The 27,662-nt window shown below is 44.6% G+C and overlaps 1 protein-coding gene across 7 annotated transcripts in view; it reads right to left on the minus strand.

The window, feature by feature from the left end:
• Positions 1–5,110: 5,110 nt before the first annotated feature.
• DYRK1A (dual specificity tyrosine phosphorylation regulated kinase 1A) overlaps positions 5,111–27,662 on the minus strand; it is a 133,931-nt gene continuing 111,379 nt past the window's right edge. For all 7 annotated transcript variants that reach the window (XM_058661631.1, XM_058661636.1, XM_058661635.1 and 4 more), the window contains 5 exons: positions 24,594–24,740; positions 22,974–23,114; positions 12,384–12,690; positions 11,412–11,536; positions 5,111–8,412 (listed from right to left, as the gene is read on the minus strand). In XM_058661631.1, the coding sequence (XP_058517614.1) occupies positions 7,792–8,412; positions 11,412–11,536; positions 12,384–12,690; positions 22,974–23,114; positions 24,594–24,740 (1,341 nt within the window). In that variant the 3' untranslated portion in view covers positions 5,111–7,791. The remainder of the gene's footprint in view (positions 8,413–11,411; positions 11,537–12,383; positions 12,691–22,973; positions 23,115–24,593; positions 24,741–27,662) is intronic.

Here is a 27,662-nt window from a genome sequence, read left to right on the forward strand (position 1 = left end):
TAGGGGGAGTTCGCTGTTGAAGGGAAAGCTGCTGATGCACTTCCTGGGCAGTCACTGCCAGCGCCCCTGCTGCCCCCGGGACTCCGGCAGGACACTGGCACCCATCCCCACCCCAGCCTCCGGGCTTCCCCGGGAGAGGCCTCACTGCCCCCAAGGTGGATTCTCCCAGACTGCTGACGTCAGCAGCGCCAGTTATCAGCGGGAGACGACTTTGCATTAGCGCCTTCTCTCTGGTGAGGGAATGCTGTCTCATCTGAACCCAAACTCCTGTCAGGGGAGGCAGCCGTGGCAGGCATCAGGTAAGAACGAAGCAGCAAGACCCAGACACGTAGTACAGTATAACAAACCACCGCCTGGCGCTGGCTGCTTCGCTCCGGATCCAGCTCCCTGGTAACGAGCTTGGGAACGCAGCCGGGGATGGTGCAACCCATTGGCGCCCTGCACCCAAGCGGAAGACCCAGAAGAAGCTTCTGGCTCCCACCAGACCAGCTCTAGCCCTTGTGGCCTTTAGGTGAGTTAACTGGTACATGGATCGAAGTCTGTCTTTCAAAGAGATAAATCTTTAAATAATAATAATAATAAAAGCTATTACAACCCTCTGATAGCCGCTGTTCTGCACATACCCAACATGTGTATTGGAGACCTCACCCTGGCTGATTTCTCCAGGAATTCTTCCCAGCAAGCGCCCCCTGCTACCTGCTGTAGGAGGCATCTCACTGAAATCAATCTTGCTTCGCTGCCATAAATAAATAAATATAGGATTATAACATAAAGTCCCCCAAATTTCCCCAAATATCACCCTTTGATCCTTAAGCCAATTTTTGCCACTCTCTTTCCTCTCACCGAAGTAACAGGTTTGCGTCTTGCAGTGGAAGCAGAGGTGACGTTGTGGGTTGTGGGACCCAAGTCTCTCTTGTTACAGACGGGCAGCCTCCCGACGGTCGTGCCAGTTGGAGTTGCGGTCCCAGCTGCTCTGCTCTGGAATCAGCTTCCTTTTTTTTTTTTTTAATTACAAAGTCAGATATACAGAGAGGAGGAGAGACAGAGAGGAAGATCTTCCATCCGATGTTTCACTCCCCAAGTGAGCTGCAACGGCCGGTGCTGCGCTGGTCCGAAGCCAGGAACCAGGAACCTCCTCCAGGTCTCCCACGCGGGTGCAGGGTCCCAAAGCTTTGGGCCGTCCCCAACTGCTTTCCCAGGCCACAAGCAGGGAGCTGGATGGGAAGTGGAGCTGCCGGGATTAGAACCGGCGCCCATATGGGATCCTGGCGGTGCGTTCAAGGTGAGGACTTTAGCCACTAGGCCACGCCACCGGACCCACCAGCTTCCTTCTAATATAGCTGCACTGACGCTACTGTGGCAGATCAGGCTGGCAGTGCCTGCCAGCCGCCTGACTCAGCCCTGGCTGGGTGGCGAAACGATGGCATTTCAATTGACCTCTCTGTTTCTCTCTGTGCCTTTCAAATAAACATCTTTTTAAAGCCATCCAACATTTAGAAATCATAATTCTATGAAGGCAAAGGAAACTGCGACCAATCAAAAGATACTCATGTCAAGATGGCAAATTAGATGAGGCGGGGCACACCACAATTTCTGTGGTAAAACAGATGTAGAAGTGCATAGGCATGTTCCCATAAACGTTTCAAAGACCCTGCATAGGGGCTATTCGGGAGCAAAAACAGCTGGTACAGGCGTCAGAGACGCCAGAAACGCCAAGTAACCCAAAGCCACCTTGCCCATGTTCCTGCATCACGTTTGTGATCTGCACACAGGGGCAGACTCTGCTCCCACGGAGCATGCATGTCCACGTCAGCCAGTTCCGTACCGGATGCCCGGACCCTTGCCATGCCATGCCATGATCTTGTACATGTGAGCCCTCCCAGGCTCCCACCGCGGCGGGTGGGCAGGATGGGAGGACTGCAGAGAAAAGTGAGGCCTCAAGAACCAAGGCAATGTGCCCAGGGCAATGGCACTAACAGGCAGCCCCACTCCACCTGGCACTTTTGTCCGCCCTTTATGCATAAATGACCCTGGGAGGCTGGAATCCAAAGGCACAAATCCCAATCTTGCCGTTGGGAAATAAAACTGGCCATTCTTACAGGACATCTGAGATCTGCTGTCACCAAGGACCCACTTGTTGCCTCCCACAAGAGGAACCCAGGTTCCTATCGCTTGTACCACCACAGAGGCACTGAGCTCTTCCTTGCTGTAGGTGTAGACATGCCACCAAGCCTCCATTTGCAGATGCTCTTCAATTCATACATGCCACACCATCCGCCCACCTCCTGGCCCCGAGTCATGCCTAAGTGCAGGTTTGAAATCACCGCCCAGGTCCCTAGCCTAGCTGGACTCGGCATCTGTGCTGGGAACTCCTCTGTGAATGGGCACTGACTGGGCAGTCTGCTGAGATCCCTGGAGTCCACACACTGCTCTTTGTCCAGTGTGAGGTGCCCGAGAAAAGCTGTCCAAGCCCTTGACACCCTGCACATCCCCTCCTCAAGCAGACTGAAGCTGGGCTGAGGGGCATCAGCAAGGACTCTCTGCTGGAGCCAGTTCTCTGGGTTGCCCTGAGCAGACACCTGCTTCCACGAGCGGTGTGCTCCACCATCAGGGCAAGGTGCCATGCGCCAGCCTCAACCCACAGGCTGTGTCAAGCACTTCCACGCTTCCTCCCGCTTCAGATGTTGGTGCCTTGTGGTGGGTTGCCCTGGCCTCCTGCCTTGCCCTGCTCATCCCCAACCCACACCCCCCACTGCATGCCTCCTGATGCCTAGAGTTTCACTTTAAATCATTAAGGAGTTGTAGTGCAATTACAGGAGGGATTTACCAGAAAATACCACCACCCCAAAGTACTAAAGGTAACAATTTCAAACATATAATTGGAAAGATAACTAAACAAACTATGGTCTTTCCAAGAGGCAACTGACCTAAAGAACTTGAATCCCTTCCTCACCATGAGGATTGCCCAGGGTACCAGTGCCAAGCCCAGTTCACTGTACCGGCAGCAAGCAAGCTGTACTCCACACACTGGCCACTTCCCGGATCCCTCTTCGGCCCCATTTGTGCTTGGGCAAACCCCAAAACCCCACGCTCTCAGCCAGGACCCCCAGGCTAGAACCCTGCTCCTCCAGAACCTGGCCAACACTGGATACAGCTCTCCACAGGAGCACGAAGCAGCCAGCATGAGGCTGGTCTGTGCCATCTCACTGCCCCAAGGAACACAAAGCTGCAACTGGAACTTAGGCACCTTAACATCCACCCACTCCCTCACACACTCCCAAGGAAGAAAACTGCCAACAAAAATACTTGCAGGGGGCCAGCATGGTGGCACTGGCAGGTTAAGCTGCCACTTGCCGACCTGAGACCAGGTTGCTCTGCTTGCATCCTGTGCCTGGGAAGGTGGCCAGGTGGTGGGGTCTCTTCACCCTCCTGTGAGAAACCAAAATGGAGCTGCTGATCCAAACTAGGCTGGTGGGGCCACTCTAACAAAATCTTTTCCGGAAGACAAACTGCAGAGTGGCGTCTGTGGAAGTCCAGGTCCCTGTGGCGCGTACCAGTCTGTTTTAAGGTGTGGACTCACACTGGGAAAATACCCGTCTCTGAAGATCTCACACATTAGAAGAACATCAAGAGCAACCATATATGCCTCCCACACTCCAGTGGAAGGGTGAGTGGTTTTTCTAAAAGCAACAGTTCAAGAACATCTTGTTTCCTCACCTTCTGACAGCAGGTGCATCCTGCAACCCTGGCTATATGAGACCAACACGCACCTGGTGAAGTACTTACCACACTCATCAAGTTGGCCCCCCAATAGGGACCTAGGGCCTCCCAAACACACAGGCCTTGTTGGCATCCAGGATGGCATTTGGTGGGTGCATTTGGAACACTCATCAAGTTGGCCCCCCAATAGGGACCTAGGGCCTCCCAAACACACAGGCCTTGTTGGCATCCAGGATGGCATTTGGTGGGTGCATTTGGAAAGCATTTTTTAGGCAGTGAGAGGGGTAAGTCAGAGGCTCTATTTTCTTGGAGTTTCTTCTTTGTACTCTGCATTAAAAACCACTGGGTAGTTATTTCCACCCTAGGACACACATCCAGGTTCAGGAGACATGGTTAAGGATGTAAAGAACAGCTGATCTACTCTTGCCCACACACAGGCCTTCTAGTGTGTACCCAGCACCTGTCCCATGGAGATGGGCTGTCGGCCCAGCATGTAGACTGTGCCCAAAGGTGGCGCCTGCAGCAGACCATGATCACGAGCCAAGCAACAAGTACACAGTGAGTGCTGAGCCTGAGATCTGGGTGTTCGTAAATTAAAGGGAAGCCAAAAGGGAGGTGGTCACACCGGCACACCTTCATGTCTATTTTAGTTATGTATCGTCGGTTATCACAACACAAAAGCTGGGAACCACCACAGAGGCAGACAACTGTCATTTTGTGGGGTCTTACCTAAATTAACAACTTATAACATGGGACTTCAATATTCATTAAACAAAAATTAATCCCTTCTTAAAAATTAGTAGTGTCACAAAATGTGCTTTTCTAGGTAAAATTCTTGTAACACCCTCCCCAAACAAAAGTTCTACTTTCTTATTTGTTGCAAGTTCAACTTACTGTAACTGCCTAAAACTACATTTCTTAACATGTTTCTTACCTTCTCAAAGCTACCTTCACTTATCTTTACACAGAACAAACACAAAATATCAGGTTCGAAACTGATGGGCTGCAGCTAAGTCATGTGGTGTCCACAGCGGGCTGCGGAAGGAGGAATCTTGACACCCACACTCCCTGCAGGAGTCAGGATGGCATCGCACCTCCCAGCCATGGATGTGTTAGCCCTGGGAAGCCCGGAGGAGCTCTGAATGTAGCAAGCTTCCAGTGAAATCGGCGTTCAGTATACAAGCCATCTGCCAAATTGGCCATTCGGGAGAATTGAGTCCAATGCCTCCAATGAGACAGGGCGTTTACCACCAAGCCCCCACCCTTGTCTGAACTTGTTCTCAGCGTGCCTACCAGCCCCGGAGGAGCAGGTGACCGCACAGCACGGCTTCCACTATGTTTACATTTTTCTTCTCTTCTTGAATTTTTTTTTTAAAAAAAGCATAGAGTCTGAGGACAAATTATTCAACTGTTTATCATACATAAGACCGCATGACTATAATACAAAGGGGGCTCTTTTTTCATTTAACGTTACAATATACACAGCAAGTCCGGACTAGATCTTACAATCTGAACACAGGTATTAAACCTTTTCCATGCTGTTTATGTTTACAATGCACAGAAGTCCTGTAACCAAACTGTGTAGTGAAGCACACAGACCTGGACTGTAACATAACACAGTATGCAGAAGCATTAGATCTTTATGATTTCCTGTAGGTAAATATCGGTTAAAAAACTGCTTTAGTTTGTGGGGTTTTTTTATTTTTGTTTTTTTATTTTTTTTAATTTTTAAATTTTTTTTTTTGGTGCTTGCTAAAATGTGGCAACCAGCACAGGAAAAAAAAAATTATGACCTGACCCATACAGTATCTTCACCTTATATTCCTAAACAGCAGTAACTACTGAATTCCTCGTGATATTGCTATACTCAAGATGATATCCTTTTATTCACTGTAAACTACCAAGTTGAAAAAAATCATCCACAGGCTTGACATTTAATTACAAAATAAATATGGATTTCCTGATTAACAACAAAAATTTTTTGTGGTTTATAAAAACGGATATTTCCAAGTTTCATTCACATTTACATAGTTTTAAGCCTTTCTTTTGTCATTGTTTACATATAAAAACCTGCTTTTGTTCAGAAAAAATTGACCTAGTCAGCCACATGGAATTGACCAATAGAAAAGAAGGTGGTGTTGGCTGCGTGCTCCAGCAGGGCTGCCGGCAGAGGTAGATCACTGCTGCTTCGCTCTGATCCTGGACAGGTACGAGTACTCATCGGCATTCTCCCAATTCAACCGCTCAGAAGTCTAACACCCTAAAATTGGTCAATTTGAAAGGGGAACACAAATTTAGCAACTGCCAGACTGTGTTACATTAAGGCAGCATAATCTCAACACGAGGCACCTGTTAGCAGCGGCCTTCTGAGCCCGGGTCAAGCGTGAGGCGCTCTGCTCCGCTCCAGCTCAGGCTGGGGACCTTGCTTTCAGGCCTGCAAGCGGGTTGATCAGGAATACGAGGCCCGGCCGCCGGCTCCGCAGCTGCTCGGCCCAGGGTCCCTTTACCTTCAGAAGCCTGAACACGTTTAGAATGTAACAGGTGTAATCTGGAAATCAGGTGTCAATCTATTATGTTCAGTACACAGATTGCTGTAAATGTATTGGCTATGGATTCGACAACAGTTCCAGTTTTGTTGAAGCAATAGTACAGCCATAATTTCAACTGACATTTAAAAATGGTCTAGTTACACCTTGTGTCAAAGTGCAGGACTGCTACATTATTGGTTACAGACATCTATGTGCTATAAAAACAGCTTTGGTACAATAAATTATCAAAAAAAGAAAATAAATTTTTGTAAAATTCACAGCATAATTGTGAGGCAAAAAAGCAGTCACATAAAATTCTGCATTTTTTTTTTAAAATGTTCAGGATGAACAGAAGACATCTTTGTGCAGAAGAAACGGTGGAGAGACCACGTGCCGAGAAAAAGCCAAAGGAAAAGGAAGAAGCAGGAAGGGACACAGCTGTAGCTATTTCCATCAAAGCAAACCACTACCTCTGTGGCCTTCAACCAAGAAGGAAGTCAACTTTATGACACACGCAAAGTGACCTTGCAATACCTTACAATTAGTGGGTCACAAAAGTCTATTCTAAAGGAAAGGCCTCTTGAGTTACCCATTCTGTTTTCAGCGTTAAGGGCTGTCTGCAAAAGCATGTCCCAAAGTGATTGCATCTGAAATGGTAGGCTCTGCGAATCGCGAGTCCAAATCCATAAGGCCAAAGGTTATCCACTCAGCCCTCCCCAGGACTGGCCACGGCGGACCCGTTGATTGCTTCTCAGTGCACCTCGGTTGGGAGCCCAGTCACGTCCATGCCCATCTCCCTGTGGTGTTTGCACAGGAGGCCCGAGGCTCCCGGGTCGCTGCTGCTCCACTCCTCAGCAGGTTCAGACAGGAGAGTCCTGATCCCCGCCACGCAGTGCTCAGGGCGCCTGACCAGCCGGCTCCAGCTGGCCCTGCACACCGCAGCCGGGATGTGTGTAGAAGCTGGAGGGCCCTCTTCCTTACAGTACTGCATTTCTGTGCCCGAGTGTGTTTAGAGGAATTAAAAACCCAAATTTCCCACCCTGCCCCTGACCCAAAACAAAAACAAAAAAGGAGGGAAAAAATGGGGGGGGGGGGGAGAACCACCCTTATTATATGGGGCCGTTTATGCAAATCATGGGCAGTGCCTTTTTCTTTTAAAATTAGTTGGCAAACGACCAAGACCAACATCTGAACATTAACTTTTGTTGAATAGAAAGACCAAAAAAAAAAAAGAAAGAGAAAAAGAAAAAAAAAAAGAAAAAAAGAAAACCCACTGTGACGGGGATGTGGCAGGTTAAACGGGGGAAGCCAAAAGAGAAAACCTCGGAGCTCTCCATGAAGATGGGTTTGGACATGGCTCTGTAAAAACTTCATTGTCCCTTTGCGATCTTTTCAAGTTAAAAAAAAGTCAGCTTTGCCCTCTTGTAGCGGTTCAGTGTGTTTGTTAATCTCCTTCTGATTCAAGCAGCTTTGCACTTTGTTTTTGGGAAAAAACACCACTTCTATAAAAACACACAAGAAACAAACTCAAGTTTCAATGTAGTCACGAGCTAGCTACAGGACTCTGTTGCACACAAACTCCTGTCATGGGGGACTCTTCTCTGTCAGCCCCTTGCCTCATTGTCAGATGTCCTTCAGTCATGTAATGTGCAGGACCTGTATTAGCAGAAAACTGGTATGTTGGATGTCCAGCAATGCCAGTCTCTTGGCGGGGATTGGAGTAGACGGTCAAATTAACGTCCATAGCTCCATTCTGTCCAAAGTCCAAGGTATTAGCAGCCACTGGGCGGTTCTGGTAGGCCTGATTGCCTTGGTTACCAGTAGAGGAGGAAGATGTCGAGGAAGAAGTCGTTGAGGAAGACAGGGATGTCATGGAGTGGTGACTGTGGCCCACCTCCATTGAATCCTGGGTAGAGGAGCTATTCGTTGGAGAATTGTAGACCCTTGGCCTGGTCCGGTTGCCCAAGGCTTGCTGTCCATGGTGGTGATGGTGGTGGTGGTGGTGGTGGTGGTGATGGGAACTGTTTCCATGGTGATGATGCAATGCGTTCTGCTGAGGGGCTACATGAAAAGTTGTTTCTTGAACAGGATGAGTTTCAACAGTGACTTGTGTAGGAGCTTCCGTGCCTGACCAACCAAGGGGAGCAGGAAACTGCTGACGCACCTGGAAGAGCAGACCACCGAACGTTATTCAGAGCCCTGTCTCCAAGGGAGGCTTGCGCACTAACCAGTCAGGGACAGGGTTTATGAAGCTTTTAACATATTACACAATTCTGAGACAAAACTGCAGATACTTTCCAGAGCAAAAAATGTTACTCAGAAGCTGAATATTTTGGAGGCTATTCCCCTTTCCCAGGGAATAGTGTTCGACAGGAATTAATAAACTTTCTTAAGAATCAGTCAGCATTTCTAGAAGGCCCAAAGATTCTTTGCATTTGCCAGAAGCCCTTCCTTCCTTCATCGTTCTTGTTGCTGACCAGCTGCTCAACAACTCCTGCCCAACCCACCAGCACGTGCTGCCGAGCCGGCCTTCAGACCAGCTCCCAAACCTGGCTGCCTCCCTCCGCCTCGCCACCTGCCCTCCTGCAAGCCACCTGCATCTCTTGCCTAGACAAACCAGACTCCCTGCTTCCGTCCATGCCCTTCAACAACTTACTCAACAAAGAGCAGCAGGAATTCAAACCCAACCACTTTCTACAAAGTAACCAGGACTCCAGCCTCTGTCTGCCTTCCCTCCCCTGGTTCCCTGGGCTCCAAGCACTAAGGACGAGGTGGCTTCCCTCCTGCCAAGGCCTTTCACGTGCCCTCTTCCACCTCTGGCGCACAGAGGTACTCCACACTTGCCAATACTCAGGTAAAGTATGTGCCCAAGTTGTTTATGAATACTAATGAACCTCCGTGGATGCCACTGCTGCCATGCCCACGTCACTGCCAACCTGGCACACAGAATGTTTCTGGCTTGTGCCTGCCGAGTGCAGTGGACATCCCTAGGGGACAGCTGGAGCCACAAGACAGTCTGAGACCAAGACACACAGCCAGTTAAGCCACTAACTTGAACGCACACTCTTATGCTATTAAATCAAAAATAAACTTTATATCTTTACCCTAATACATTTTGGGTATGCCCATTGGTAAGTTTGGGGGCAAGGGTTTGGATTTACCCGAAGAGCAGAGCCAAGGAGACAGAAGGGATGGAGAGAGGAGTATGTGACAGAAAGGGCACACCTCCCCAGCTGACTTCAACATCAGGACCGGGCAAGGTCAAAGCCAGCAGCGAGTCTCTCACATGACTAGCAGGGGCTCAAGCTCTTGTGCCATCATCTGCTCCCCACCAAGTGTATTACCAAGTAGCAAGGAGGACAGCAGAGGAGCCAGACTTCAGTGGGTGACCTGCCGTGTACTGACCTTCTCCAGGACATCACTGGCCAAAGAGCTTGACCTACTTCAACACTCCATCCAACAAAGTCATTCTCTGTCACGGCAGCCTTTGTTTTTAACAGCTGATGCTAACTGAGCTTTGTATTCAAGTTTCACTCTAGCAAGGCAAAGGACTGCCAGCAGTTCCCAGCGCAGAATGGTTAGGTGGCCTGAGAACCAACACTGAAGAGACACCACTGAAAACAACACAGGTTAACTGCCATTCTCAAAACATGCAGTCCTGTTGTAGAGCCCCTTTAATCCAAGGGCATGTTCTGAAACCCCAGGGAACACGCGGAACTGGCCGGCACCAGCCCTGCCCAGCCCCTTCAGGTTCATCTGCTCTAGCTCACTTACCTGATAGACATAGCTGCTCTACTGTACTAGTTAGGAAATAATGACAAGAAAAAACATTCTGAATGTATTTAGTACAGAATCGATCCTATTGTTTCCCAATATTCTCTGTGCAGTTTGGGGCATCGGTGCATACAAAACCCACCCTGGGGACCAACTCAGTATGTGATACAGCACAATGACACTTACGCAGACCTGCCTCCCAAGTAGCCTTTGTGTTGTGTCAGCTTACTGTATTATAGAGGGTGCGTCAGGGGCTTTTCTTGGGCATGTCTGAATGTCAGATTCACCACCCTGTGCTCTGGGGTCAGTGCCAGGCACTACAACGCAGCAGTGATCTGATGCGCTAGGATGGCTGCTGAGAGACTGCTGACTAACCTCTGTCACACTGCTCACAACAGTGCATCACTGCAAACCCAAACTATGTCTGGAACTTTCCATCTGGTATGTCTGGACTGCAGCTGACCAAAGGTAAGTGAGAGAAGCACTGTAAAGCTTCATAAACTATAAGTTATTCAAGTCCCCAGAATGTCAAATCATGACAGGCAATTTTATCAGTTATCCAAATTACACATGACATTATTCTTTGACCTAGAAATTTACCTCACAAATGAACATGTGTACAAAGACTTCTAAAAATTTATGGAAAATGAAAAGGTAATTTTGAAGTTCATGTATACTTTTCTCTTTAACAAGAATTTTCCATGAATTTTTTTGAGGCTCTCTATTACTGATGCATGTAAGAACTGTTAATTACACCACTGTCTGTAGTAGTTAAAAAACAAAAACAAAAAGACTGGAAATGACACAAATATCGGTAATGGGAACAGTGACATGGCCCACAGGCTATCTGAACAGTGGAGTACTCTGTCCCCCTTACAGAGCTGAAATAAGCTGTACTGATGTAAGGAGGAGCTGCAGGGGTTACTGCTGCGGCAGCAAGAGGAGCTGCCACTGTGACACCAGCATCTGATGAGGATGCCAGTTCAAACCCCAGCTGCTCTACAGGCACTCGGGCTCCTTGGTAAAGGCCTGAGCACCCAGGCCTCCACGCATGTGGGCAGCACGGCCGAGGGTGCACACTCCCAGCTATGGGCTGGCCCAGTTCCGGCGGCTGTGCCAGCTGAAGAATGAAGCAGCAAATGAAAACTCTGTTTCTGTCTTCTCCTCCCTCTGCAACTCTTTCAAAATAAATAAGTAAAACTTAAAAGAGAGGGAAAAAGAGGGGGTGTGCTTAAAAATATATTATCACCATGCGTAAAAATTGTTAAAAGAAGCATACAGTGTGTTCCATCACAAATCTTTAGGACGAATGAGAGTCACTCCAAAGCCCCTGCTGCCAAGGCTCAGATGCGGCCAGTGACATGTGCGGATAACTGTGTGGCAGCTTACCTGGGGACTGTGTGTCTCACAGTCCATGGCCTGGACAGCAGCTGTGAAGTGTCCTCCGCTGTGCCGGTGCTGGTGTGTTGGATCTGACCTGGCTCTGCCACTGTTACTCGTCCCTGATGATCCACCTTGAAGACCAGAACACAATCAACTGTGACCTCAACATTCAAAGCCCCCTGTAGCAGCACCCACAGCACACAGGCATCAAGTGATCATCCTCTACTCCACTGCCAAGTCCACGTTTGAAGCATTAAAAACTAAACTGAAAGTGTGCAGCACAAAGTCATCAGTTTCTATAAATTCTCTCACGTAAACCACAGAACTCAGCAGAGACAACTGAATGGGGTCAATGGCTGGGGCACGGCAGCTTAAGCCGTCACATGCGATGCTGGTATCACATATGAGCACAGAATCCAGTGTTTAAAAAAAAATAACTGAACCAAATACAGTAAGATTTGACTAAGGGGAAAATTCAAGTTAGTGGATAAGACATTTCCACTTAAAAAACAAAAGTCATTTAGGAGCAAGCATCCAGCCCAGTGGGTGAGCTACCCCTGTGGATGGCTGTACCCACTGTCAGAGGTCTCTAGGCCAGGTCCCTGCTGACAGGTGACATGGAAGGCAGGAATGTGTCCCTGTTACCCACGTGGCAGAGCCAGACCACAGCCTGGGCCAGCTCTGACTGTTGGGGGTAATTAGGGAGTGGACCAGTGCATAGCAGATCTCTGGCTCTCTGCCTTTCAAATAAATAAAAATTTAAAAAGTTTAAAAAAATTAAAGTTAAAAACTTAAGGAATAGCTATTTCCAATGACAAAAGAGGACTTATTTTGTATGTGACTAAGCATGGGAGCTAGCCCAGATGCACTGACTACTAACCACGAATAACAGACCCAGGAAAGGAAGCCCTGTCCCCTCATGTACAAACTCTGACTGCCACATTCCGAGGCTGAGTGCGAGCCCTGAGGGACACAGACCTGAGCTGGACGACGTGCTGGACGTGGTGCCGGAGGACTGTGACTGCTCCATCGCAGGACTAGTGGACACACTGTTGCTTGTGTTTGTACCTTCATCTGCTGTTTTCTTGAAAAAACTGTGCTGCAGGGCATAGTAAGGCTGGATTCGAGTTTTGGGGTCATAATCAAGCATCCTTAAAATGAGGTCTTTGAACTTCAAGTAGTCAGCTACCGTATGACCCGATTCCCCAGCACGGCGCCCACCAGGGCCTCCTGTTTCTACTCCAAGAATATTATGAAGTTTACGGGTTCCTGGGGGTTTGTACTCCTGCAAGAGAAAGGAGAGAGAGAAAGGCTTTCTCTAAGTTGGATGAAACTCGAAAAAGCCTCCATCAGTGACTTCAGGCATATCTGAAGAGGTGCTGCACGAGGGTCATGGACCTTCAGCTACATCCCTGCATGCTGACACACCCATACTTCAGGGTTAGAGAAACTGAACATAACCTTGAGAACAAAAACGACCATGAAGACCACCAGTCAGGACTCTGCCAAGCCTGACCTGACCTCAGCCTGAGAGCCACCACAGCTACAAGCAACTTTCATAAAAATGACCAAAAACCAACAGTCTGACCGAGGCCCACTGCTGGATCCTTTCCAGAGAAGTGAGCAGCCTTCCGTGCTGGCGGGCGGCCCAGAGCCCCTCTCCTGCCTGCTGCACGTTCCCCATGGCTGCAGCTAGGGGAGCGCCTCATGGGCACTCTGGGAAAAAAGCACTGAGCTCACCCTGCCTGCCGACAGCAAACCAACCAGACTGCTCTTTAGAAAACACAGGCGATAACTCACTTAACACCTGTGGGGTTTTCTGGAGACTCATTTTTCAAAGCTATGTAATGATATAATCCTGAAGAAGCCTACAAATACTGAATTCATTTAGAACAGCATCACTTGACTTTTACTTTTAGTTATGATGCAGAAATTTACAAACTAACGCTCCCATGTCAACAAGCAAGAGCAGTCAGGTGAACTGTGAAATCATGGTTGATGCGTCCAACGAAGAGTGGTTAAAGAAACTGTGGTACATCTACTCCATGGAATATTATTCAGCTATTAAGAAGAATGAAATTATTCTATTTAGAACCAGGTGGTCCCAACTAGAGATCGTTATGCTCAGTGAAATGAGTTAATCACAAAAGAACAAATACCATATATTCTCTCTCATATAAGGAAACCAACATGGAACGTGTAACTCCAATAGATCCATCTGTACTGGTTTTTTTTAAATTGAATTCATCACGTGCTTATGACCTGTGAACTGTAATATTATTTCAACCCCAAACAGCCTGTATCTCATGCAATAAGATATTGTGATATAACCAATGAACCAACAATCAATGTGAGTCAGACTGCTTATGATCTACATCAAAAAATTGTAAAACCTAATATACTTGTCAGGCTCTATGCTACTCAGAAATGGGGAGGGAGAGCAGAGAAATCTTAAATCACCCTAGAATGTGTGAGGAAGACATGAAATATAACCTATCAGGAACGTAACAGGTAACTTACAGACAACAGATTCAAATCAGCATTAGACAATACTAAAACTACAAAGACATACAGGGGGAATCAAGAGTGATTCTAACAACCTCTTAACAGGAGGTCATATGCACAGAGCAGGGGGGGATCCCAAATGGAGCAGGTGGGCAGGAGGAGGCTTGTATCCCAACCCTGGAGACTCCTGGATCCTCACCAAAGACTATCAGTACAGGCACCAAGGACTACATCCCAACTGCCAAAGAGACCACGGGGAACTGGAGTGCCTTCGGAGGTCGAGAACTCTGAGGTCAACCACCCCCGTTTGGATCTACCACACGGGATGGAAGAAGCCCAAATCCTTCCTCGCAAGATCCAAGGTCATCGGAACAACAGCCAGGAACCCTGAGCGGTCCGCAGAAACACAACAGTAAACTTCCTTTGGGACTAGGGAGAGGAGCTTTCTCTGGTCCTTACTTAGTTCCAACTTTGAATACCCACCCTCCCTTGCAATGACCATCAGGGTCGCTCCGGAGCACCCCTCCCAAACACACACACACACACACACACACACACACACACACACACACACACACACACGAATAGACAGAGAACAACAAGGAAAGCTTAGAACCAGACAGGAAATGGTCAGCATGGACTCACACATACCTTACTAGGTCGGACACAAAGATTAGTTACTCCTCACTAAGGTATTGAAGATTTCTCTGCACACCCCTCCTAAAACTGTTCTGCACCTCAACTGTTGACATATGCCTTGTTAGAGTCTAGACTATCCTAAAATCTGCCAAGTTCAGCAAAATTATGCTTCAACACTATAAACTGCTAAATACTAAAATGAAAATAGACATGAGACAGCTGAATAGTACCCTATAGCCATTATAAGGTGTATAGCAGCCGGTTCTGTGTATAAACTAAAATTGAAATGTCAATGAAGTAGTCACAGGATGTGGTTAAGAACTTGCATTTTTTTAACATATTGGTTACTGAATACCACGTCAATTAATTCCATAATGTAAATTGTCATTGATGTTAGGTTGTGGCTTTAAATTGATCGGGATGATATTCTGCCAGCTCTGCCTTCAGACCAGAGATGGTCTCCCCGAGAAACTGTTGAATTTACCTGGACAATAAGATGCTGGACTCTATGCTTGGTATACACTTGCAAAGAAAGAATCTTGACTGAATTTGAACTGCAATACTGCAACAAGGTGGAGGAAACCACCATGGGGGGAGGGTACGGGGAGGGTTGGGGGATTCCCAGAGCCTATGAAACTGTGTCACATAATGCAATGTAATTATATATATATATAAAACTATATATATATATAAAATTATATATATATAAAATTATATATATTATATATATATTATATATATTATATATAATATATAATATATATTAATATATATTATATATTATATATATATATATATATATATATATATATATATATATATAAAATTAAAAAAATATGCCACCCTAAAATTTAGGGTACAGGGCAAGGAAGAAGAAAGGAAGAAAGAAATGGGGAATTGGACAGGAGAAAGGAGAGGCTGAAAGTGTCATTATGCTCCTAAATCTGTTAAATATAAGTAAAGATAATAAAGGCATAAAATAAAACAATTAAAAAAAATAAATCATGGTTGACTGAAACCCATATAAACTTGAGGATTCAAAGGAACCAGAATTAATTGGACTCTAGAAGGAAAGCCCCTCCTAGGAGAGCAAGCATTTTCCCTTGGGAGAAAGCCTTGGGTGGGGCAGAGCAGCAGAGCAAGGATCCTCCATCCCAGGCATGGAGTTAGCAGAGGGCCCAGGGCCATGCAGGTGCGCACGGACACTTCCACCTAAATCGTGGTTTGCACACGTACACTGCAAAGGGAGTCAATGTCCAATGCCACTTCAACACCTAGCAGGGCTGCCACTGTGCCACCTACAATGTTGGCATCCCATGGGGTACCGTTCATGCTCCAATCCGACTGAGTACCCTGCTTATGGCCCTAATGGCCTGGGCACCAGCTACCCATGCAGAAGACCCAAACATAGCTCCAGGCTCCTGGCTTCGGCGTGGCTCTGTGCTGACCATGTGGCCATCTGGGAAATGAACCAACCAACCAGATCTCTGTTACCCTCTCTCTGTGTAACAGACTCTGAAATACGCAAACAAATCTCAAAAGAAAATTTCTTACTTAAGTATATGTAAAACAAAGCCAGGTAAACTACAAAGACGACTGGCTCAGCCTGTATCAGTAGCCTGTGAGAAGCGCAACTCTACACAACAGGAAACATGACTCACTTCCATGTCAATTGCTGGCATTTAAACACAAAGTATGGTATACTGAAAAAATGAAAGACACATGGACAAAATAAAATTATGGGAAAAAAAGGATCTGCCAGAAAATACGAAAAGTAGCTAAATCAAGGTGCTCATAAAGACAGAGGAGGAGAGACAGAGAGGAAGATCTTCCGTCCAATGATTCACTCCCCAAGCGGCTGCAACTGCCAGAGCTGTACTGTTCCAAAGTCAGGAGCCAGGAGCCTTTCCCTGGTCTCCCACACGGGTGCAGGGTCCCAAGGCTTTGGGCCGTCCTCGACTGCTTTCTCAGGCCACAAGTAGGGAGCTGGATGGGAAGTGGAGCTGCCGGGACTAGAACCGGCGCCCATATGGGATCCCAGTGTGTACAAGGTGAGGACTTAAGCTGCTAGGTTACTGCATGAGGCGCAAAAGATGCTCATTAATTATGGTCCAGATGTTGAAACTGGCAGAAAGGCATTTTCAAGTAACAACACTTTAATTCAATTAGAAATGTGGACAATATTTATGAACAAATTTATGAATAGAAGGAAAATTTCAGAAGAAAAACATCTGATATTTTTTCATTTGAAGAGAGGACAAGTAGGGGGCTGGGACCGTGGTATGGTAGGCTAAGCCTCTTCCTACAATGCTAGCAGCCCCTACGGACACCAATTCATGTCCCTAGTTACTCCATCCCAATCCAGCTCCCTGCTTATGGCATGTGAAAGCCGCAGAGGATGGCTTAGGTCCTTAGGCCCCTGCACCCATACACAAGACCCTAAAAAAGCTCCTGGCTTTAGATCAGCTCAGTTCTGGCTGCTGTGTTCACCTGGGCAGTGAACCAGCAGACGGAAGGTCTCTGTCTCTCCCTCTCTGAGACTCTGCCCTTCAAATAAATTTAAATTATTTAAGTATCAAATTTAAAAAGAAAAATCCAGAGAGGACAAGTAGAAAGATAGAAGAAATATACTATCAACAGTTTCAAAAATTCATTTAATGATTTTAACTGCAAACTGAATTCAGTATGAGAAAAAAAATTAGTGACCTAGAATATAAAGAAATTATACAAAACAAAAAACTCAAAAAGGCAACAGAGTTGATGAATCAAAAAGCTCTGGGATAACCTGAAACATTGTACGACAAATTCCTGGAGAGCAAGGAAATACTGAAGCAGATGAAATGTTTGCAAAGATACTATCTGTGGGGTTAAAAAAAAAAAAAACAATGAGAGAGATCAAGTCACAGATCCCCCCAAAGAAGTACAGAACTAGGCGCGGGTAGCTGACAGTCGGAGTGCAGCGAACGAAACACCAGAATTAGCCAGGGAGGAGACATGATGAACAAGCGAATGATGCTAGCAACAACAAAACAGTCTGGCAAACAATGCAATCACGCCTTCTCTTCTTCTGGGAAACTCATTCTAAATCTATTGGAAATATTTTCTCAGATAACTGACTACTTCACCAAAAAGCAAGGGGAAAATCCCCAGGTTGGGGGAAAAAGGCACAAAGAGTGAATGCAAGGGTGACTGTCATGTGTTTTAAACTCCCTTTAAAGTCCACTTGTCACTTGTTTTATTTAAGCAGTTGATAATGTATTATGAGGAAAGTAATACCGAAGAAGCGGCTATCAGTAAGTCCACCAGTTACAAGGGGGTTAGACAGAATTATTCTCTACACAGCTCATCAAAGGAAACTCCACAGACGCACATTCTAAACACAACAGTCAAAAGTTCAAAAAGGTTAAAGGAAAAAGTCAACAGAGCAAATGGGAAGAAACACTAAAAAGCCATGGATAAACCCGAAAGGAGGTAGAAGGAAAGGAACAGGATATCAAGAGTGGACAGGACAGCAGCAGTAAGTTGTAAGCACCAGCTCACAGGCTCACTCTCCCTGTGGAGACGGCCAGAGTTCAGCCCCACAGGCCTGGTGAAAGTGCAGGCAGGTTTACGTGTACGCCTGTACATGCACACACAGGAGGTAAGAAAGCTGGGACGACTGCAGTTAAATCAGATAAATGTCAAAGGTCAACATTACTGAGGACAAAGTTGGGCTTATTAAGACACAATAATATTAAATGACATATACCTATTAATACAGCAACTGGACAAAAAAACAAAAATGTATATGAAGACTTACAAAGTGTTCTTAGTAACTGACAGATTGTACATACCAAAGAGCCCATGTATACTCACATGTATACACACATGTATACTCACAGATATAAAATATACAGAAAACAAGCACTTTGATGCCTATTGATATTATTTTAAACAAACATAAATCGTAATTCTTGGGAATATAAAACATTCAGCACAACAAATTACACCCCAGGCTTACACAACAAGGCGCAATGTATGTTAAAGGAGTACAACCATAAGCTAAGTGATCTGAATCAGTGACATTTCTAGAAAATCCTCAAATATTTACAAGTCACGTAACAATATTCTAAGTAATCACAGGTTAAAAGAGACCACACAGGAAATCAGAAGCACTTTGAAGTGAATGACAGTTAAAACATGTCAAATGTAGCAGGAGCAGCTAACGCAATGCTTAAGAGGGAAATTTATAGCATGAATGTTCTAAGAAGAAAAGTTTCACACAATATCCTTAAATTTCCATTCCATGTTTAGAAAACAGCGTGCTCTGGTCTGACTTCCTGCTATACCTGGGAAGGCAACAGGTATGTCAGACATCACAGGAGTAAGCCAGCAGGTACAAGATTTCTCTATCACTCTTCAAAACAAAAAAAATACTTAATATGTAAGTAAATAAAACAGCATCCAATTTTAAAACCTTGCAAATAAACTGAACAAAATGTGAGACTGCTGCCCTGAAAGCTAGAAAGCATCAATGAGATTAATTAAATACATAAATGGAGATAATTCATGTGGACAGATCAAAAGATCTAACAGTTGGGTGACCATCTGCTGAAATGGATCCTCAATGCAATCCAAATCAAAATTCTAGTGCAATATTTGGTAAACATCTACAAACTGGTTCTAAAATATGGAAGTATGTGAAAAAACCTAGGAAATCAACATATTTTGAAATAGAAGAAAAGCACTATTTAAACTCCAGACTCAGTACAAATCTATAGTAATCAACACTGTGGCCTTAATAGTTTAAGGGTACAGACAAATCAATAGAACACAATAAAATAATTTGGACAAAAGTGCCATATGAGGGCTGTGCGTAGTGGCACGGTGCTTCAATCCAGTGCCTGCAGTACTGGTATCCCATATGGGTGCCAGCTGGAAACCAGCTGCTCCACTTCCCATCCAGCTCTCTGCTAATGCCATGGGAAAGCAGTGGAGGATGGCCTATGGCCTTGGATCCCTGTACCCATGTGGGAGATGTTTGAGAAGCTCCTGGCTTCAGATTAGTCCAGTTCTGGCTGTTGCACCCATCTGGGAAATCAATCAGTGGACTGAAGAACTCTCTCCAACTTTCAAGTGGAAGAAACATTTTTCCTTTAAAAGTATCAATCAAATTGACAGGAAAAGACAACTGTTTTCCTTAGTTAAAAACTATGTATACACTTATTTGAAAGGCAGCATCCAAAGCTGAGAGAGAGGGAGAGAGAGAGGAGAGAAAGGGAAGAGAGACAGAGAGAGAGAAACTAAGAGATAGAAACCATTCACCCTCTGGTCCATTTCCCAGATGGTGACAATGGCCAGGGCTGAACCAGGTCACCCACACGGGTGCAGGGGCCATCACCCACTGCCTTTTCCTTACGTAAACAGGCAGCCAGAGAGCAAGCACAGCACTCCAGGAAGGGAAGCTGACACTGCAAACAAAACAACGCTGTAACTACCAGGGAAGAATACTGGGGAAAACTGACTTCAATTTTTTTACCTTAATCCATACTCAAAAATTAACTCAAGATGGACCACAGTATTCTAATCATAAAAGCAAGAATAAAACTTTAAGAAAACATAAGAACACCACAGGTAGAATGGTGAAGATTTCTCAGCACCACAACGTGTTATCTGTTTTTTAAAACCTGACAAAAGTAACATCAATATTAGGAGTTTCTGTTCATCAAAGATACCACAAGGCAAGGTTCACAGCGTGGGAAAAGGCTGACATACAGTGACTAGGGACTTAAACATTAAGTCTACATGAAGAACTCTCACAACTGAAACAATCCAACAGTTGGACAAAAGACAGTAAGGGCTCTCACAAAAGATGACAGCGGAATATCTAATTAGCACAGGAAAATACCAGCTACTACAGGGCTAACACGACAGCTACAACCTGATAAAAGACCAGCTGTATCAAAGGATAAGGAATTCTTCACAGATCATGAACATATAGTAACAATCAACCAACTTTGGAGAACTTCAGCAGCTGTCATCTGGGCCCCAGACATCCTGTATCAGAAGGCTTGATCTCAGTCCCAGCTCTACCACTTTCAACCCAGCTTCCCGGGGGTGGGGACAGACATCAGCCAAGCACCTGGATGCCTGTCAGCCATGAGAGAGACCCAGACTAAGCTCTCGGCTCCCAGAATTTTCCAATAACATGAAATGTTAACCATTAAAAATAAATTTTAAAAGGGCAAAATATATATGTTCCACAGCCTGAAGGGCTGCTCTTAAGAGCTTCCAGAGAAATAAAAACACGCACATAACAAAAAGGCATGCAAAAATGCTTTCATGAGAAGCCTTCTTCCTAACAGTCCCAAACTGGAAATAACCCAAACACTCACCATGCCAACACAAACACATACACAGATAAGTTATTATTCATCCAGTACAAAAACCATGTAGCAATAGTTATTAGAGACATAATGTAATACAAATCTTCTGAAACTATTAAGTAAAAGAGATAAAGTAATAAATACTGTAAGATTCCAATGATATAAATGCCTATGAATAGGGAAACTAAGCTGTGCTGACAGAAGTGAGAACGCAGGAGTGAGTGCACCCCCAAGCCCACCACACCTGCAGAGGTGACGGGCTCCCTGACCCGATCTGCTGTGACACAGACAGGTTCAAATCCAAGTAGAACATATAGCTCTATGGTATATAAAATATTCTTCAAAAATGAACACTACTTAAAGTCTCTCTTCTTCATCCCTTTCCCTCACCAAAAGGCATAGTACAGATTTCACTCATACAAAACTCTAACATGTACTTTTAAAATAAAAGTTAAAAGTAAAAATAAAATCATTGTGCAAGTACACAATCAATGATAATGTACACACATCTACACCTCTGGTTAAAATTCCTAGTGCATGTTCTATAAAGTAATCACTTGAGTATGGGTTTTATTGTTCAAAATTTTTGCTAACAGAAATTATTCTAAGCTTCAAAAACACTGAGTCAATTACTGAGTGAAACTAAGAGATATCCCACAAAAACCCAGTTAATAAGTACCCATGTAGATCAAGATGCCCACTTCGAATATACAACAGGGAGGGGCCAGTGCTGTAGCAAAACAGGTTAAGCTGCCACCTGCACCACCAGCTCCCCCACAGGCACCAGTTCAAGATGGACCCAGCTGCTCCACTTTCCATTCAATTGCCAATGTGCTTAGGGAAGCAACAGGAAGACGGTCTGACTGCTTCGGCTCAGGCAGTCACCAGCATGAAGCTGCTGGCTTCAGGCTCCTGGCTTCAGTCTGGCCAAGTCCCAACCACTGTTGTCATTTGGAGAGTGAGCCAAGCTCCCTCTCCATCTCTGTTTTTCAATAAATACATATTTAAAAAACATTAAAAAATGGGGGAAAGACCAATAAATTCAATGCTGAAAAGACCCAAAATGAGTCAACAGTAGTTTTTCATAAGAAATTTGAGATGAAATATATAAATAAGCTATAAAATGTACAATTACATATCTACTTTTTAATATTCTAAAGCATATCATTTGGCACGAACATGTAAGTTTCCCTAAAGCATACCGTCATCATCCTCAGTTCACTAAAAGTGACACCTGGCGGCAGCATCGCTTAAAGTGCAGCAAAGCCAACAGTCCTTTAGGTCTCAAAATGAAAGCCTGCAGTGGAAAGGTGGTGCCTGCAGCTCTGTGTCTGTACATATAACATATACCATGCTCAATCCCTACTTACACACTATACTCATCTAATACTGCAAGCAAACCAGATTATAAAACATATGCAAATTTATAACTGTGGGAGATAAGTAAAAATCAACATGAAAACTGCCACTGCTATTACTGAAATGGTTTAAGTATCTGAAAAGAGCCCTAAGACAACACAAAATTTCTAAAACTCATCAAATAAAAAAAAAGATTTCTAAAGATTTTAGAAATGTGAAAGTCCTTTAATCGGGTCATCGAGTTAAGAGTTGCAAACCTTTTCAATAGATCAAATATCCCAACAAACAACAACAACAAAAAAAACCACAAGCTCAAGCCAAAAGTCCCCGCATATTTCATCAAATTAAACCAAGCACAACCGTCCCTGCAAACGTGACCTCCCTCCACAGCGGCACTGTATTACGAACTGTGAATGCCCAGGCTAGGAGCAACACGAGGAAAAGTTCCAGATTCTTCTGCTGAAACAGTAAAGGATCTATTCAGGCATCTCCTACTCCAGCTCTATGACTCTTACAATGGAGTCTTAAAAGAGCACCCTGGATACTAAGCAAACACTGATGAAACTACATTCAACTTTTGAACAAATGTCTATCAATCAAGCAGTTAAAACAGATTTCAAGTAAACAGAAAAGAAGCTATAAAAAGACAGTGTTGTTGAAAAAGTAACAAGCTCAAAAAATAAAGTGTCTCTAATTTTACCCGTTTTCCATCTTTGGTCTTCTTTAAGTTCCAAGTGCCATCTGGCAACTTCTCAAAGAACTTTCTTGCTTTTGGTGCTTGGTCAAGTATATGAGCAGGTGGAACACCCAGAACTTCCACTATTTTATTCATCTGATCTACCTGTATTAAAAACAAAAGCAAAAATAAAGCCTATAATTTCTTACATGTGTTCATCAATTCATTTACTTATCTATTCATACATAAAACTTAAATATTTAGTATCTCCTATGTGTTAGGCACTGAACAAATAGCAAACAACATAAAGAGACATAAAATTCCTGTTCCCTAGCAAATGAACACCCCACAGAAGGTAAGGTACAAAAAATTCTATCTCTCTCTCATACACACACACAAAATATATAAGATGCAGTTATGTCATGAAGCCCTGGATACAATGGGGAACAATAAAGAAAGATGGGAAGAAGCTGTGAAGTTCCCATTCTAAGAGTTATAAGCCATTGTCATTGAAAATCTAGAGGCCTAAGACTAGACCCAATGCTTTCCTGGAAAGCATGGTATCAAGCACAACAATACTGAATGTCTACTATATGCTAGACACCACACTCAGTAGAACAGAGCAGTAAGCAAGACAAAACTCCTGCCAAAAAGAAAACTATCAGATTGGGAAAGAGAGCAACCATAACCAATACTAGTCATCCTCCACTTTCCCTGGGGGGACTGGTTTTAGGACATCCCAAAAACACAAATAAAAAACTTGGGTTTCACCATGAGTGACTGGAAAATTACTAAAGTTTCATGTAATCTAAACATTGTTTAGGCCCCAGAAAGAGACCAACGTACAGGGTAAATTTATTATACAAGTGTGAAAACAAACAACTTCTATGGCAGTTGCTATTGCTGAGCTGAACTAAATAAAAGGATGAAAGCAGGGACAAACTTCTGTTGAACTGGTGCAGCACCAGTGAGAGTCATCAGACATCCTGGGCTTGGAGGCGGCCTTTCCACTCTCCCTTATCAATGGAAACACTGAGCAACATTTACAAAAGCCAGTTTTTCTTTGAGAAACCAAAGACAAAAAACAACAAAAAAGCAAAACAAAAAAACCTCAAATTTTTTCTGACTGCAGAGGAAATGGGTCTACATTAATTCCAAGTGTCTACCTTTGTCTTCCACGATCTCTGGAAAACAGACCGAAACCCCTGATGGAATTAACTGCGCTCTCCGGAGCCCTACAGCTGACACTAACTTCCTCAGCTCGAGCCTTCATCAACTCCATCATAACCAACTTCAATTCCAACTCCTATCTCAAAATACACAATAGTGCTTGGCCCATATTTCAGGATAACCCCTGCTTCTTCATTCTCATCTTTAACTTTTTTAATTCTACTGAACATGTACAAAAAGACTCTAAGTACTCTCTAATCCACTGTTCCTCATCAGCACATTAAAATACTTTCATTCACATTTACATCCACCACTAGATGGTAACTGACATATGAAAAATGGACAATATAACAGAAAATCCGACCATGTCCTTGCATCTGAGGACCAAGCTGGTCAACAGACATGTCCTCCCTGCCCAGCCACTCAGGTGAGGCTGACACAGGCCGACACCGACCCACAGCAGGGCAAACCCACCTCATTGGCACCACTGAACAGAGGCTCTCCCGTGTGCATTTCCACCAAAATGCACCCAAGGGACCACATGTCGATAGCAAGGTCGTAAGGCATTCCCAGGAGCACCTCTGGAGACCGATAAAAGCGACTCTGGATATACTGGTATATCTGAAAGAGAGCATTAATTCAAGGTGTGTTTATAATTGTGGTCAACACTGGATTAGGAACACTAACATGCTTTAACAGTAAAAAAATGAACAAGTTAAGTTCTGAATAAGGTACGAACCTTTAACATTAGAACCAATATTGCTTAAAGAATCAACATTTTTCAATGGACTGGTTAATAATCTGACTTTGACATGCAAATATGTAAAATTTGAGCCCTTTCATTTAACCAATCCTAACTGATAACCAAGATCCGTCTTTAGAAAAAGATGCCTTGTTAGAAAAAATATATTGAGTATTTAATTTTTCTATTAATTATTCTTTTCTGCAAGGCCTGATACTTGGTTTAATATTAATTTAACAGTTAAAGTATACGTAACACAAAGAATGTATTTCAGCTTCATGAGTCAAACACCCTCAGGGTGATATCATTTAAAATTCAGACACTGGTACTCTGTCTCACAGGTAAACCCCAGAAATGCTGGAACCAACACAGTAGCACAAGACAATATGCATTCCACATGGACCGTGGTTCTACTCCCAGCTGCTCCACTTCTAACCCGGCTCCCTGCTCGTGGCCTGGGAAAGCAGCGGAGGACAGCCCAAAGCCTTAGGCTTCCAAATGCAGATGGGACACCTGGAAGCAGCTCCCGGCCATCAGCTACAGACTGTCGCAGCCATCTGAGGAATGTACCAGCAGAGAATACCTCTCTGTCTCTCCCTCTCTAACTCAACTTTCAAGTAAAATCAGTAAATCTCAACAGCAACAAAAAAACCCTTAGAATTATTTTTACGTAAGGATTCAACTGGGAGTCTTTTTTGACTGACCTTTTCTTCTCTATTCCATCCACTTTTACCTCAACTCTAGAAAGAAAATGTGCAGAAAGAAAATCTTAAGATGGACTACTTTCAGTGAGTTCATCTTTGGGTGTCTCCTCAGGGCAATTCAATCCACTTACCCATTGTATATTTATATCTAGCAGTATGGTTACGCAAAGAATCTTGTATTAAAACAGACAGAAAAATCCTCCTCCTTCTCTTCTTCCTCCCTTAATACTCATACCAAGTGGCCATGGAGCATCTTGACCTGCTCTATGAACAACTGAAGACTCCAGCCAGACTGGTGGAATCACCTCAGGCCTTGCGAGCCCACTATCACAACCACCAGGAAGCCGTACAGCTAGAACGACCCTCCTTGGAAAAGCGCCAACATGACAGCTCACTAAGTTCTGACTGGGAGGCCATCATGGATTTTCAGGTCAGGATGTGAAACTGGTAAACTCTCTGCCAATATTTCCAAACCCAAAAAACTCTTAACGCTGCAAAGCACTTCTAGTCCCCAAGCACTGCAGAAAGGGACAGTGCCTCCCATTCCCACGGTGTTCTGAGCCAGCCCTAAACTCCCTGCTGCTGAGCCTGCCTGCTCACACAACTATCCCAAGAGTGTGTCACTACTCAGCTGGGTTGGAACAGTGTCCTTGCCACAGGGCTGTGCACCAGAATTCTCCAAGAAACTAGTCCCTGAAACACACCTGCGCTGCAGGGCCATTCCATAGACTCTGGAAAGAACGCCCATGCAACTAAACCTTACCCACCCAAGTAAAGGGAAAGCTGGCTCAATTGCACTGACAACAGAGTTCAACAGAGGACAGAACAAATGATTTGGTTTAAAGAGTCGAAAATACATTCAAATTACTCAACACAGCATAGATTTTTCCACTCATAAACACATATCCTGTATTAACTATTGATTTCTAATGGGCATTTGAAATTGCAATTACTAAAAAGTACTGCAATGATCTGTAGCATTACTAGTCTAAGAGACAGACAACTGTGCCTGATGGCCACAGGCTTGGTGACTCAATCAATCTGTTCTACGGAAAGCATGGGCAACAGCTGGGTAAGGTAAAAAAAAGTTCACTAAGTTAGACAGCAAGAACAGAGAAGACATTATGAAGTAGGAACACCTGAATATTAGCTTTTTAAAGAAACATAATAAAAAAACAAAAGCAGAAAACAAAAGAAACACAATTTCAGCACTTTCCAGCAAACCTAACGGTTTAAAAAATGGATAAAATGCTAACAAATAAATCTTTTCAAAAGAAGGGGCTGGGGTGGCTAGACAGAGAGGCACTCAACAACATCCGTGAGGGCTGGATAGTTGAGCTGGTTAGATGGAACTAAGCTTCAATACCCTTCAACATGTATGAGAGCTGAAGGGGATGTGGGACAGACTGGACTAGTTTGCTGCACATACTGGCAAACCAGGATAGCGGGTGGGCCTGGTGGGGGTTATTGTGGGTCACTTTGACTGGGCTGCAGCCCACATTAGTTTGTGTGAGGACTTTGTGTGTGCTGGGCAGAACCAGGCTGGACTGCGGCAACCATTGGTTCCAGTGGAAGACAAGGATGGAAACAGAACCGACCCAGCAATTGCAACCACCAGCTGATCCGGGCAATGGACTATGCTGGGCCCTGTACTTGCTAGTACATACAAGAATCTGGTTTGGGAACACCTCAAAGTTTCTTTGGGGATCTTCCCAATCGAAATGGCAGACTCAGAACTCTAACCATGAAAAGACAGAGGACAGAACAGGTCAATCAACCACCTCAGCTATGTGTTGGCAGCAAAATACTGGACAAATGGAGACTCTAGGATGGACTATGTCAATCAGTGGATTCTTCAACAACCTCATCGTACTTGGAGTGGCGAGACTGGCAGCGATTCATAACTGGTGAACTATCAAAACCACCTGAGCAAGTATCTCAGAGCATGCTCCACATCCGGGACCTGGGGTGGGTGGGAGACTGGGTGGGGCATGCCCCTCAATATCCACTTTATCTCAGATAGATTAAGGAAACAATATGGAAACAATAGTCTTACACACTTTCCTGTAGCCCTTGAAACTTTTTGCCCTAATTAAC

Source organism: Ochotona princeps, chromosome 3, assembly GCF_030435755.1.
Source record: "Ochotona princeps isolate mOchPri1 chromosome 3, mOchPri1.hap1, whole genome shotgun sequence".
NCBI classification, from domain to species: Eukaryota; Metazoa; Chordata; class Mammalia; order Lagomorpha; family Ochotonidae; genus Ochotona; species Ochotona princeps.